Source organism: Lissotriton vulgaris, chromosome 8 (genome assembly GCF_964263255.1).
Source record: "Lissotriton vulgaris chromosome 8, aLisVul1.2, whole genome shotgun sequence".
NCBI lineage: Eukaryota > Metazoa > Chordata > Amphibia > Caudata > Salamandridae > Lissotriton > Lissotriton vulgaris.
The window spans coordinates 144,662,504-144,678,088 of NC_141696.1; the positions used below are offsets into that span (position 1 = coordinate 144,662,504).

The following is a 15,585-nucleotide window of genomic DNA, read 5'->3' on the forward strand; positions in this document are numbered from 1 at the left end:
GAACAGGTTACCATGCAGAAAATTGTAGGTTTCAGTTTTTCTGGTGGGTACGAAATTTAAACTTCATTGGGGGTCTTTCCTACAGTACATTGCCACTCCCAGCTCTGACAGAAATGTTGGTGGATTATTTCGGTAATAATTTTCCACAAAAACAGATAATCATTAAAAAAGAATTGCTGTCCTCCAGTCTGATCAAAAAATTGTTCTGCTTCGAGTGACACTGGGGTTCAAGTAAGGGTTTGAGAACGTGTTCGGAGACCTACTTGACCATGAATCAAAACCTAAAAGACTGAGCTTCTTTTAAAAAATACTTACAAGGAAAATGTAAGGTCCAAAAAACAGTGTGGTAAAATATGCAAAGAATCTGCCTCCATTATAGTTCCTGTTGTTGTTGTGTGGGAAATAATGTCACCCACGGCTGACTGACATCTCTGCTCCTCCTGCAGAGAAGAAATCTTTCTTTGCGCCACATAGCTGCCTAAAACTATTGGGGGAAAGTTGGGTGCTTGGGATTCATTCTAGGAGACAAGGTCTGCCATCAAATCTAAACAGAAAATGTCTTGAGATGCAATTAAACAGAAGCAGAAACGTGTTTACATAAGCATTCGCGAACTCCGGGCAGGTTTAGAGACGATGTAGGCTTTAGAGGCAAATGGACCATTCTGTTGGGCTTTTGGTCTTCATCTTCCAGCACATACTTTGTTTCTGTCTGTGTGCTTTAAGCTCTGGGGACTGGCTGGTGCTGTTTGGTAGCCTTACTGCCACATTTTAATTAATTAACACAAGCCGGTTGACGCTCATAGGAGCTCTGGAGGCGTGGGTCTAGAGAGCTGAAGTCATCTAGGGAGCAAAACGACTTGGTTCAGCTTTAAGGTAGTTGGGATGATATCCGGAAGAGACACCTCTTCGAGCTCTCCCTCTGGAACTAACTTCTCTTTGGTTGTCTCCCATTCTCTGCACTTAAAATTGGGCAGCTGTCATCTTTTAAGTTTTATTTGTATGTTACTTCTGAAGTATTTTGCTGCCAGATATGCACTGTACAAAAACACCTTAATAAATAGGTGGTACTGCTGCTATATCAACTTTTACAACCAGCTACCTGCTTGTGCAAATATATCTGAATCCATTTCAGTGTATCCAATCCACTGGAATTGGATATATTACTGAATGCATACAGCATTTTACTTAGATGCCATGGTTACGGATCATAGGAAATAATGCAACATAACTACATCATAGTTCTCTTCTTAAAATGTCACTACTCATCGTGAAAGAGACAAGACACATTTAGCATGTGTACTTACCGGACTCCTTTGGTAATGGGAAAAGGACATCAAAACCATCCGGTAACTCAACAGATGTCAGGAAGCGGACATGTCCAGTGTGACCTTGCGACAAACCAACCGGGATCAACGGCACCTTTAGGGAGGTTGAGTTGGAGGTTATAGACAGGGTAAGCACTACTCCGGCACTTGTTCCGATCCAGAGCAGATCCTTGCATGCCAAGAGGGCCGTGATTCGAAGGCATGCTGCTTTGTGCTGGCGAATAATAGCATCGGAGCCTGGAAACCAAAGAGAGAAGACAATATCACATATTGTATCACCCCCTTTAAAAAAAAAAAATAATTTGTAATCTTCTATTTTTTTTATTTTTTTTTGCAGAGAAAAAACCCTTGGTATGCATAACAACTACTAAACATATGCAGATTTGGCTATTCTACACACCGAGATGCATTTACAACCAAATAAAATATGAGCTCTAGAACCAAACAAAGAAATAATTTGGCCAGTAAATTCAAACATAGTGGTTAAAAAATATACATAACCATTAAAAAAAAATAAGAGAGGAAAGCATAGATTTCAGTGGTTGGGAGTATTTGTTGGTAATAGATTGAATAACGAATAATAATTTAAAGGGTCCACAATGGAACTTCAATTCTAGCAGCCCCCGACCAACAAAAGAAACGAGTCATAGTTGTTTGCTTCTGAGCGGATTAAGGAGGTTTGCTAAAATAACTATTTTGAGACATGCTGATTGCAATGATAAACACCATCTAACATACAATTCATGTTCATATCCCTGGACAGGACATTCCTTTCAATTCCTAGAGGCTTTTTTTTGCTTGTGTGATTAACCTAGATTTATGAATGAAAAGTTGTTTCATTGATAAATGACGTGCATTTTCTTCTCTGATTCCTACCATTTAATGCTTAAATTGTAGGTCCAACAACCTAGGTTTGCGGTATCTCTCAATGTACCCTTAGGCCCTTCAGATTTGTGTTCCATGATATGTGATTAGCCTGCTAATGCAAGGGCATATTCACGGGTGGTAGATGATCCTGAATACAAGGACAAATCACTTTTCATAAAGTAGAGTTTTGATGGTTGCCCAATGTCACTCTTTTCTGAGTGGCATCATAAAGACATAGTTACTTACCTGTGGGAGCAGTTTTGTAGCTTGAAGAAGTTTTTGGATTCACATGCTGTGCATTTTTCTGCCATCTAGTGGTTGGGTCTGGAACTCTCCTTGTATGATATACTCTTTTTAGGTCTCGCCTGAGCCAGCGTTCAAGCGCTGTCTGCGAGGCATTTAACCTCTGAACCCTCCGTGGTGGGCGGAAAGCTCTGCAAAATGGTAAAAAGTCTCTGCAAGCATGCAGAATTCCGCAAACATGCGGAATTGCTTGTTCCGCCCATCGCAATGCGTTTTTCCTGTTCGCGAAAGCTGTTAGCGGGCTCGGACGTAAATATCTCACAAACACGCATTTTGAAAGCACACACAAGCAAAAAAATTCTGCAAAGCCGCGGAATTTTTGGCAATTCCACGTTCTCCGCGGAATGCGAAATTACCCAAAATCTGCGAGCAGAACAGAATTTACCGCCAAGGCCTACTCTGAACATAAGCTCGTGCTTTTATTTTTTTAATCACCCGCAATCGGCCTTAGCGTGCGTCTTTCTAAGAAAGACAGCACGCAATTGGCCCAAGGGAGGTGCATGTCCTGCCTCCTCTGTCCCCTGGCCTAGAGTGCTCGGGAGCAAGCAGCACCGCCATCTGTTTCCAATTATCGCGCCCTTATTGCCATGGTGATCAAAGAAGCAAAGTCCTGTGTTTGTTTACTCTGAGGTCAGACTTGCTATTCTTCTGTGGAAATATCTGACATTGGGGCTCCCAGCTGCCCATTGTCCCAAAAGATATCTCTGTGCCTAATACAATGTGACCTTCCATGTGGTGTGTTATAAAAAAAATAATTTCTCTAACATCTATCAGTGAAACAAACCTATACAAATATCTGCTGTAATGCGCAGTTGATGGTAACAGTGCTATTTTTGCTACGGTGCTTCGAGTCCATGTATAAAGCTTCTCAGCAAGTCGGGTCGCACTGCGCTTCTGGCTCCTAGAACTATGGCGCCCCTACCTCTCTCCCCCACCACCCTGCCGTGTGACATTTGGCAGGTGCAAGTTAGGATGTTGCAGACAGATGACAAATGGCAGCCAGTCCTGCAGCGTGTACCCCCACAGGCCCTACTACCCGGATGGATTGCACTGAAAGAGCCCTTGATAACACTTCCGCCGGAACTTCTCCAGGCCCAGTTGCGCAGCCCAGCGCAGGCTTTATACCCAGGGCGCTCCGGATACACAGTTACACGGTCTGTATGGATAACACTCTGTGCTGTATGAGGCACGGGATTCACTCGCCGCCTCTCCCTCCCCCACCGTTGGCAGGACAAAGGAGAGAGGCTTTTTTCTGTTTCCACATCGTGCGAGGGGAGTACATCACAGACCCCGGTAACAGAATGCTGGCAGCAGCAGAGATGGCAGGATCAGGGTGTGACTGGAGCTTACTCATGCGTGTCACTGAAAATAGCAGCACGTGTAAGGCAGCCGAGGTGTCCCCCACGTTGAGAATAGCATTTATTAGGAGTGTGAAAGCGAGTGAATATAAAGTCTCATTCCTATTTTAAAAAACTGTATTTACTGCGAGCTGGTGTGGATTGTGCTGTTCGCTCATATCCTACCTCCCTACTTCCACGCACACAAGATGAAGTGCAGGCAGACTTATAATAAACTCACAAATATGAAAAGGCGACATGCACCCATGCAAACGGTGTGCAGGTAGAAATACAGGCTCGCTGACACGTACAGCTCGAAACTAAACACAAATAAAGGCCGCTTTTCTTTTCATTTCTATTTACCCCTGGTAACCAGCGCGAGTGAGTTAACTCAGCCCTGGGAGTCGTCATATTGTCAAAGCAGAGGACAAATCTCTTTCTTTCCAAGTTCACACTGGGGTGGAATTATTGTCCAATCTCTTTATTACCAGGCATTAGCAAATTGGCAGAAAAACATGTAAACTCTATTCTGGCTGCCTATGTTGATAATAATAATGCTTTACACCCCATTCAGACGGGATTCCGTAGTAAGCAGGGCACGGAGACGGCCCTCCTTGCTGTGGGGGAAGAGGCAAGGAAAATTGTGGATACCGGAGGCTGCGCTGCTATTATCTTATTAGATCTCAGCGCAGCCTTCGATACAGTAAACCACTGCATCTCTCCCATTTAGCTGTGAAACATTTCCTAGTTGTCGGTCTTCTTGCCTCCCTGAGGGCTGCCATCACTTTCTTGGGCAGTTCCAGATGACCAAATTCTTTGTCTCCAGGAGCCATGCTGCTAGACTCTGTGTTTGGTTCTGGGTGAAGTACCTTCCCTCCCTGCATCGAAAGCAGGTCTTATGAAGCCGGCAGTATCTGTATTTTGTGTTCCATCTCGATCAGATCTGAGAACCAGGTTTGTCTTTCCCACTGGGGAGCGATGAACATCAGTGTCATCTGTGATTGTCTGCATTTGTGGATCACCATTGATAAAAGCGGGATCGGGGGAAAAGTGCAAGCCAATTTCCTTGACAAGTCGATCGACAGCACATTCTCTAGGGAGTGAGGGTGTGGGGGTCTGGCTGCAAAGAACTGTCATTTTGCGTTTGCGGGTGTTGCAAACAGGTCTATTTCTGGTGTCCCATCTTTTGAACACTTTCTCGATCACTGAGATTTAACTTCCACTCATGTGAGGTGCATGCTTCCATGCTCATTTTCTCCGCTTCCAAGTGGTCTACTCCCGATAGAGGTATCGTTGTTATGGTTATCGGTCTCTAGATGGCCCACCTCCATATCTCCTGTGCCAACTTTGATAGGGTCAAGGATTTTGTCCCCCCTTGCTTGTTGAGGTAGAACATTGTTGCAGTGTTTTCTGTCTGAACTTGCATTGATTTGCTCCACAACTGCCTCTGAAAGACTTTTAACACTGTCCTTAGTTCCAGAAAATGTATGTGCTGTACCGCTTCTTCTGGTTTTCAGACCCCTCTGATGTTGAGCTTCCCCATATGAGTGCCCCATCCAGTGTGTGGCATCCATGATAATGCTCACTGTTGGAGTTAGTGGCATGAAGAGTCTTCCTACGGTTATATTCGTCCTGTTCTACAACATTATTTCCTCCTGTACTCTTTTCTTGTCAATCACTAGATCGTCCCAGTCGCCTGTTGCTTGTGACCCTCGGCTTTTGACCAATTCCTAGATTTATCTCATGTGCAGCCTTGCATGTTGTATTAATGGGATGCAGGAAGCCATCATTCCCAGCACCTAGTGACACTATTGTAGCATAAAGGGTCTGGCATAGTCAAATATCATACTTGTAGGATGTGTTGATTAGTAGTTGTGTTAATTCAGTCACTAGCGGCACATATTGGGGCAAGGAGTAGTGCAAGCTGCAGTGGCCTCTTGACAAGGGCCTCCACTTATTTTATTTTTTACAAATTAAGCACTGTGATGGAATAATGCACCGCATGTGAATACAAAAAAAGATTGATGCTGCAGAATACCCACTGATGATGTACCCAATTTTGGCAAATATTGCAAATGACGCACATGGATACGTGATTTGCCAGTATCAAATAATTTCATAAACTGGAAGGGTGAGATTTTAAATATTGGGTCTTTGTTGAAGTCAAGGAACACAGTCAGACTAGACTTCAAACCACACAGGGCAAAGGTCAAGCTGACCTCAAGTATGTTCTGGAGGGTTCCAGAGCAACATGTTTTGATTTATCTTCTAGCACAAAAGAGATACTTGGTAACCTATTTGTAGGCGGACCTTACTGCACGAAAGATAAACAAAAGTCTTGGTTACAACAAACTCCATTTCCTGAGAAAAGAGCACAGGAGTGGTGCCACCTAAAGGTCAAGATCCTGAATTTACTTCCATAGATGAATATTGTGGAGAAGTGTGGCTCACTGGTTAGAGCAGGCAGACCCTGAAGCAGAGGTCAGACCTGGGACCAGGGTTCAATTCCCGACCCGGCAGGATCTTGAGCTCAAATGTCCACGGACTCGATAATTCTCGCTTCGGTGCCTGACCTAATCATGGGTTCACACTCTGCAACTCTGGGCATTAAGCTTGCTTAATCTCCACAACGGCCCCCCGCGGCGGGATGCCTGGCTTTCACCTTGGGGATGCCCTGTAGGGGCTATCTCACAGGGAAAAAGCCAGGACGGGTTCCCAAGGCAAGCGCTTAGAGACCCCTGGGTGATAAGCGCTATATAAATCCAACATACAATACAATACAATATGAAAAAGTATATGAATCCAAGAAACTGGGGAAGGGGGCTCTCACAGAGAACATTCTAAAAGACATGCAAATGGCTTCTGTTTTCAGCTGTGGAGAGGGAAGTTTAGACAGAGTTGAACTTCCAGCAGAACAACTTCAGATAAGTAAAACCCTCGGACTTCGTGGGTTCCCTATTTAACTTTTTATAGAGCTAGGAATTGAATACATTAATTGAGCTCGTTTACAGGAGCATGGAGCTACTGCCTCCCAGAAAGCATTAATTATGTGGCTCTTCACAGTGGGTACATTTGGGAAAAGTGTAGATCAAATCACCAAATCCTCCCAACCCCTCAAAGCACAGGCTTAATATTTGACAAAATGTTTGTCCAACAGGCTGGGAAGGCGATTTCTTTATTGAATTCCAGCTTTATCCACAAGGCTGAATCTGAGGAGTTTGCAAACCACCCTAAAAACTACCCTAAATATGATAGGCCGGAGGGGAAACTCGACAAATCTTCTTTTCATATGCAAGAAAGGCCTTTCACTCTATTGAATGATGCTTCATATTCAGAGCTAACAAATGAAAGCAAGTCTGGAATTACATAAAAATGTGTCAGGGGCAAACCAGATGGCACAGCAAAGCTTTAGAAAAGCCAATAGGTTCGGTTTTTTATTAGGGAAGTGTTTAGTAACAGTTACACAACTTACTGGGTTGCCCTCAGATGTCCTACAAACAAAATTACATATTAAAGCAGTATCTTGGGCTACCGTAATTAGAAAATTAGGAGCAGGGCCCTTTTGCTGATAGAGCTGCATTAGCAGAGTTAAACTGTGCCCTCAAAGAAGAGTGGTATGCACAGAGACAGAAAACTAAGCGTTGTGTGTGGATTTCAAAGATCTACATGGCAGAATATTGCTTAGTAAATACTTTTAAGATATATTAATTTAATTGCATCATTATGAAAGTTCGATGTGCTCACAAGTCCTTAGTTTGTGAGCAAAAATGCAGCAAAATCTAACAACATGTTATCAGGGCAGCAGAGAGAACAAATGAACACACAAGAACAACTAGAGAATCGCACTGTGTTATTATTATTAGAGGCTAAGACATCCAAACAACAGCACTTCCTAAACAAAAACGCTATTGATCAACATTTAAAACTTTTTTTGTGTCAGCAAAGTACCACGTGTAAAGTAAAGATTACAACAAAAGTCAATAGATCAAAGAATCCAAAATGACTTTTCTTTGCAAGCTACAGGTTAAGTTGCATCCACAGCGCACCAAAGGGACTAATGGACCGTCATCACCAAAACCAAATGGGAACACACGTGGGACAAATTTCACCATCCTTGAAATACAATGCGCTTGCGACAGCGTATCCAAACAATGAAAAAACATGAAAAACACTTAAAAGCTGATGTGGGCGGATCCAAACATGTCTTGCAAACACCAAAATCTATCAATAGCCAGGCCTAGAAAATAAATGAGTTATAGCTCAAGAGTATTCAAATTGTGAAGCGGCAGGAAAGGCGGTCTCTTTTCAATGTTTCTTATTCAGGAAACACCTAGAGGTTGTAGCTAAAAGGATTAGAGGAGACCCTCTTCCTAAGAACTTCAGTTGCCCAGAAGGGAATTGGCACAGGCATTTCTTTATGAGAACGACCCGTAATTATATCGAGGGAACTCAAAATTATAGGCTCTCCGGGGGTAATGGCAATGAGTAAATTGGTCAAATTTCATATTCCTCATTCACTAGGACCAGAGGAGGAAATTCAATAAGATGAACAAATTAGAGTGGAAATAGGCTGATTTTGATGTCTATATAAAGACTGAATTAACAGTAAAAAAGAATCCTACCATGAAGCCTACAAATGTGTTTAATGACATTTGGGGCCTGCGGAGGGGACTGGGATAGCCATCTTGTTTAAAATGATTTTGCCAACAAAATTCCAGTATCTTTTGCAAAACTCATCCTTCGCGATATCAAAAAATCAACTCTAATATGATGGTGCACTAAATCTGCAAGCTGCTGCAGGATGGTAACACCATTAAAAGGCTCTTGAATGGTGAATGATGACGTGACCGGAGTACCCCAAACACAAAAATAATATTGGGTGGTGAACGACAGAGAGGACCTCACCTGGGGAAAAGAGAAACAACAAAGGCCAGAATATTAAAAGACAATAAAATATTTTTATTTCTGGCACAGTGGCAAAATGAGGAAACTATGCAAATGCTCATTATTTAAGAGTTCTCCAAAACAGTTTCACTGCACCCTATCCTCTTGCCCCTCTCTGCATCTTGACCATGCATATGTAAGAAACAAGGTGCAACAGGTGTGACTATTGGCACGGTTCACGCCTTCCTGGAGCAACATCATAAACATGTGATACAAAGCCACAGATGAAGCAACACCTGCAGTCCGTATTTTCAGTGCTAAGAAGTAGTAAAATGTTGCAAAGTTTGTGTTTCTGACAATTCAATGATCAGCTATAAATGTAAAAAAAACTGAAGTGACACTTTTTTCAGGATAAGGAATCGCAGAATTAAATTCTTAAAGGCAAACATAATTCAGGATGCCTTTCTTGCTGTATACCTTATGAATGATTTACAAATGTTACCCTCAGCACAATCATTATCAATAAATCATGACTACACAATTTCTGAACAATCTGCAACAGATCATAATGTTAAATGTGTAATCAATAATGCGGATTGTATCCTTTTGTCTAAAGGTCACAATCGCTCTTCATTGCCTTACCTGCCAACATTTTGTGGACTGGCGGAGCAACGTCCACTTCCGCCAACTGTTCGTATGTGGTGGCGTGGTAGAGTCGCACCTGTGCGCTGCTCTGAAGCGCAACCCAGATGCCCAAACAGGAGCCAACAATGCAGGTGACACTGCGGTTGCTGTCCTGCCCGATGGTAAATGTGTGCTGTATCAGGAAGAGAAACAGAGAGCCCATCAGAGACAATGCAGAATCTCATGTTCCGTGCAACCAAGAACCGATGGCGGGAAGGACATCTAAAAATAACAGGAATCTGTAGTCTATTTTTGGTACAATGTCAGAACCAATATGAAATCCATAATTCAGACTTTCTAGTAAAGAGAGGTCTTGACCTACATACAGTACTGTAGGTGATACGTAACGTTTGGATGCCCAATAAGAATATTTTATGTCTGTTTTCTGTACCATTAACCACGTCAGTTTGTGCTATGATTTCTTCTCTCTGCCTTTCCCAGTCCAGTTTGCCGTCTACTGTTTTCTTCCACCATCACCCTCTCTGAAAGGTGTTTTCCTGCACCTTTAAGGGACAGATTTGCTTTGGTTTTGCTCTTTTGTTACTTGGCAAGGTATATTCAGATCTTCACCTTCTCTGCAGTCCTTTGGTCAACACCTTGCCACCGTGCATTTAGGCACGCACATGGCAAAAACATTTTAGCCACGTTGCCAAGTGACTGCTAAAGATAAAGAAAGGCATGGGAACAAGGAAACAGAACCTGGCAGAACCATTCAGTCATGGCGTTTCAATTACACTGGTGTCATTTCTGGCATTTCACATTGTGCTTTTCATTAGTGGCGGCTGGTATGGAACGTGGGTGGAAGGAAAGGAGAGATGAAAAATAAAAAATAAAATTTAAAAATGTACCTCTTGCGCCGTCTCTCACTTTCTCTTTCTGACTCCAACTCCGGAAGAAGCAGAAAGCACACAGGCTTCCCTAAGCCAATTACAACACTGCTGTCACCATGACAGCAGCGTTGTGATTGGTCTGAGAGCAGTCGTTCAGCGCTCAGACAGGGACTATTAGCTTGTGCTGGTTCTCCAACCAGGCGGTCCATTACAGCCTGATGAAGAACATGCAAAGTGTGTATGACTGTTTGGTCGGCACAAGACGGCCGGCCAAACCGTCATGTCACTTATTGTGCACAAACCACTCCTCCTCCCTGTGCCATCAGCCATGCCCCGCCCTAACCTAGCCCTGTAGCTACAAAAAATAAAATGATAATAACATTGTTATCATCATTTTATTTTTCCTGTTTCCACTGCTCTGGGAGGAGTGGGGCGATGCTCCTCCGCCTTAGCTGAGGAGCCGTCCCTGCTATTCATGCAATTTAAGAAATTTCACGCAATCACACAAGTAAATCCAGCTAAATTCGCACATTTCTAGTTTTGTCATGAAGGGTGCTGGTGCCTGTGGTAGTTACACCAGTGAGTCCACACATAAGGAAGTTCCAAGTAGATTTATTGTAGAGATAAGACAGCTTATACATCCACAGTAGGCAGGTAATCTCCAACTGATCATTCCTGCTTACTCACATTCTACGTGACATACTAAACACTCTACATGACCTATGATCATTCTAGGAATGATCTAATACAGGGATATAACACACCTCCCCCTTAAAGAAACAAAAAAAACAACAAAACAAAAAAAAAAAATAATAAAAGAGAACCCTACAAGAAATAACAAAAAAAAAACAAATACATATCCAGAATGCTTTGTTCCCAACTTTTCTTTTTTTTTAAGAACATACAAAGTCTTTGAATTTTTCAGGAAAATGTTTCACCCTAGAACTGCTGCGTACAATAGGTTCCACATTACAATCCAGAATACATTCATCAGAAACAACTTCATCCACTGAAGAAGCAACCTGAGGAAAAACATTGCTGTTAATATGGGGAACAGTTGCATAGGAAGACTGCAAACCATCAAAAACTGCATGTGACCCAGGAAAACCTGAATCAATCTCAGTCAATGGTTTACTTCCTTGAGACTTCACATCTGAGCAACCATTCCTTTGTTGTTTTGAAACATCAGATTTGCAAATCGATATGCGCCTAAAATTACAGATTTTCCCACCTTGCACTCTAACAGCTTTAGTGAAAACTTCAGTGACTTTAACTGGAGAGGACCACCTGGAAACACCCTTTGGAATAATACCACCAAACTTCACCCTAACTAGATCACCTACAGATATTTTGGAAGAAACATTCTTCTGAGGAAAATTCTGTGACATCTTTTCTTGGTATTTACCAACACGATCTCTAACTTCCTTCATGTCTAATTCTGAATACCCAGAATCCTTCGCCTTCAACCACCAAGGGAAAACTTTAGTGCCTGGCTTCCTACACCGCAAAATCTCAAAAGGAGATAATCCTGTTACAGAATTAGGAGACATCCGATAAGTAAACAAAGTGGCTTGTAAAGCTCTTTTCCATTTCAGACCACTTCGCAAGGCTAATTGGCAAGACTCTTTAATTACTCGGTTGAAACGTTCCACCTGGCCATTGGATTGTGGAGAATAATTGGAGACCCTCTTATGTTGGATACCACAAGTTTTCAGAAACGAAACAAAAACTTCACTAACAAACTGTGGTCCATTATCAGAAACAACTTCTTCTGGCAAACCCTCTCTACAGAAAACCTCATTCAAGAATTCCACAATAATTTCAGAATTGACCTTTTCAACAATTTTTAATTCGGGCCATTTTGAGAAATAATCTACAAGAACAACACCAAACATATCCTTCCCTGACTGATAATTGAAAGGACCGATAATGTCAATTCCTAACTTCCTCCAAGGTCCAAGAGCAAATTCAATAGGAGAAATACCAACAGAGATGGGTTTCACAGACTTATCACTCAATGAACAAGGAGAGCAGTTTCTGACCCATCTGTCAATCATGGCATCCATACTGGGCCACCTGTAAAATTCTCTGATCCTTCTCTTAGTGGTAGACATCCCCATATGGCCCTCATGGGCCAGACCACAAATGGAGTCTCTAATACCACTCGGAGGAACAATTTTATCTTCTCTATATATCATACCATCAATTTCCATTAATTCGTCCTTTACCTTATAAAAGGAAGCTAAATCACCGCTCATTCTCTTCTCTTCAGGCCAACCATTTTTCAAGAAAGTTTTAACTTTCACAAGAGCCAAATCTTGACCCATGGCGGTAGTCCAATTACTCTCGGTTATAAGGTTTTCATGATCTTTCCCAGCTATTAAGTTAACATCACACAAGGTGAATGCCATATCACACTCATCAGAGCTATTCTTGTCAGAAGAATTACTAATGGGAAAACGTGACATGCAATCTGCATGCACGTTAGAGCGTCCAGGAACATAAACCACTTCACATCGATATTCTTGCAATTTAGCAGCAAGACGTGCAAGGCGAGCAGTGAGGGTTCTTCCACCACCAGCCGACAACATATTTACAAGCGGTTTGTGATCTGTTCTCAATGTAAATTTTGTTCCCCAAAGAAATTGGCGAAAATGCTGAGTCGCCCAAGTGCAAGCGAGAAGTTCTTTTTCTATTGTGGAATAGTTAAATTCAGCATCTCGCAATGTTCTGGATGCATAAGATACCACACATTCACCTAAATGATCCTTTTGCATCAACACCGCACCCAGGCCCACATTACTCGCATCCACACAAACTATACACTCATTATGGACTGAAAAAGGTTTCAGGAAAGGAGCATTGATGATTTTACTCTTTAAAGTGTCAAAGGAAGACTGTTGTTCTTTACCCCATATAAATTTAGCTTGCTTTTTCAACAAGGCCCGTAAAGGGTGCACAATAGTAGAATAATCTTTAACAAATTTCCCATAAAACTCAGTAAGTCCTAAGAAAGACAGTAATTGCTCTTTAGAAGAAGGAATAGGAGCATCAGTAATGCTTTTAACGTGATTGAACTTCGGTTTGATGCCATCTTTAGAAATCTCGTGCCCAAGATACTCCACTTTCGGTTGTCTAAACTTGCACTTATTAAATTTCAAAGTAAGACCTTTTCTTTGGACGTTAGATAATACACAATGTAGATTGTGATCATGTTCTTTAAGATCTTTACCGAAAATTAGTATGTCGTCTTGGAACGCGACAGCTCCATTACAGTCGGCAAGAACTTCTTTCATTAAACGTTGAAAGACAGAGGCAGCACTGGCAAGTCCAAAAGGCATCCTCAGGTATTGAAACATGCCCTCTGGAGTCACAAAAGCCGTTAATTTCTTTGATTCTTCGTGCAATTCAACCTGGTGGTAAGCACTGGCCAAATCAATTGTGGAAAATACAGTGGCACCAGTGAGTGAGGAAATCAGTTCATGAATATTCGGGAGAGGGTGTTTATCAATCCATATTTCTTTATTTAAACTGCGGAGATCCACACATAGGCGGAGCTCACCAGAACTCTTAAGGGACAAAACTACGGGAGAAACCCAAGGAGAGGACTCTATTGGCTCTATGATATGTTTAGACACTAGATCCCCCAATATTTCCTTAAGTTTCTCACGGTATGCTAGGGGAACATTCCTGACCCTGTGTCTAACTGAAACAGCATCATCGTTAAGAATAATCTTGTGTTTGAAATCTGTAAATTTTCCTAGAGAATCACTAAAAACCTCAGGAAATTTTTTTTAGTGTCTTCTACAAAAAGAGCATTATCACCTAAATCACTAATGCTTAGTATGGATGGATCACCCAAATACACTGGAGGATTGGCATTGGGGTCGAGTTTGATCCCCAATAACCCCTGATGTGGCCACCCTAGGATAGCGACACCTTTGGTAGCTACATATACTTTCCCTTTGGTGTACCTATCTTCTACTTGAATATCAGCCCAAAAAAAACCTTCAATATTTATTTTCTGCCCAGAATAGTCACCAGGAGAAATGTCAGGATATGATAATTTTCTATCACCCCAAAAACATTTGAAGAGACTCAAACCAATAATGGAATACCATGAACAAGAATCCATCATTAAAAGAATGGGTTGATTATCGATTAAAATAGTGTAAGAGGGAAATTCTTTTTGTTCCGATTCATCAACAGACAAAATACAATTGAAACTCTGTAAAACTTCTTCTTCTTCTTGAGAAATGTAGTTAACCCTTTGGGAAGAACGACACGCATTGGCAAAATGACCTTTTCTCTTACACTTGACACATACTCTGTCCCATGCTGGACATCCTCGGTAATTCCCTAAATGGTTTGAACTGCCGCATCTATAACAAGATACATTTCTCCTGTAAGAAAACTTATTATCTGTAACATTCCTATTATCTGGAATTTTTTTCTCATTGTCTTTCTTGGAAGGGAACTTATTAGGACCAGATGAAGAAGATTGACCTTTTACCAATGCAACTTCAGTCTCAGGGACTTGTGATTTAGATGTTTGGCCCCTAATCTCAGAAACAAACAGTTCTGATTGCTCAATTCCCTTCGCAATGTTAATGACAGCACTTAAGGAAGATTCCGTGCCCAGCCAAAGTCGCTCCTGAATTTTCTTACTTTTTGTGCGCATCATTATTTGATCTCGTAGAACTTGTTCGTAAGAAATAGTCTCAAATGCGCAAGAACAAGCTAACGAACGTAAAGCAGAAACATAGTCTTCGATCGATTCATCTAGTTTCTGGACGCGGGAATAAAACTTAAAACGTTCCATGACTGTATTTATTTTCCTGCCAAAACGGACTTTCATTTGTCTAGAGGCTTTTTCAAATACGTCAATATCTCCAGCATCATCAATGGGCGGAAGATTATCAAATTCTTTGATCCCTGCTCCACCAAGGCAGTGTCTAAGGAGTGCTAACTTGCGCTTTGCTGAACACCCATCTTTTTCCAGTACATCAACATAGGCTAAGAACATCGGGTACCATAGATCCCACTCAATACTAGGTTCACCAGCAGTTTGTAAAAAATGAGGTGGGGCAGCAATATTGGACATTGTAATTATCACAAATAAAATTTAAAATTGTCGTTATTATTATTATTTTTTTTTTTAACTATTACCTTGTTGACTGTTGACAAAAGTAGTCGATACCTGCTAAAAGTAATTTTCAGTTGACTGCACTGATCAAGCTGTTTTGTTTTGAACAAACGCTCCGTAATAGAGCTCTCTGTGAAAAAAAAAACGAAGAAAATTAACAAAATGGCGGCACGTTGCTGACGTCAGACGTCAGTAAGGTGAAAGGGTAC

At 41.7% G+C, this 15,585-nt stretch overlaps 1 protein-coding gene across 1 annotated transcript in view; it reads right to left on the reverse strand.

Moving 5' to 3' along the window:
• The window catches only part of ARHGEF17 (Rho guanine nucleotide exchange factor 17), a 572,303-nt gene that overhangs the window by 8,072 nt on the left and 548,646 nt on the right, over nt 1-15,585 (reverse strand). The window contains exons 19-20 of the mRNA XM_086933847.1: nt 9,359-9,533; nt 1,305-1,562 (exon numbers count right to left, since the gene is read on the reverse strand). Of these exons, the coding sequence (XP_086789973.1) occupies nt 1,305-1,562; nt 9,359-9,533 (433 nt within the window). The remainder of the gene's footprint in view (nt 1-1,304; nt 1,563-9,358; nt 9,534-15,585) is intronic.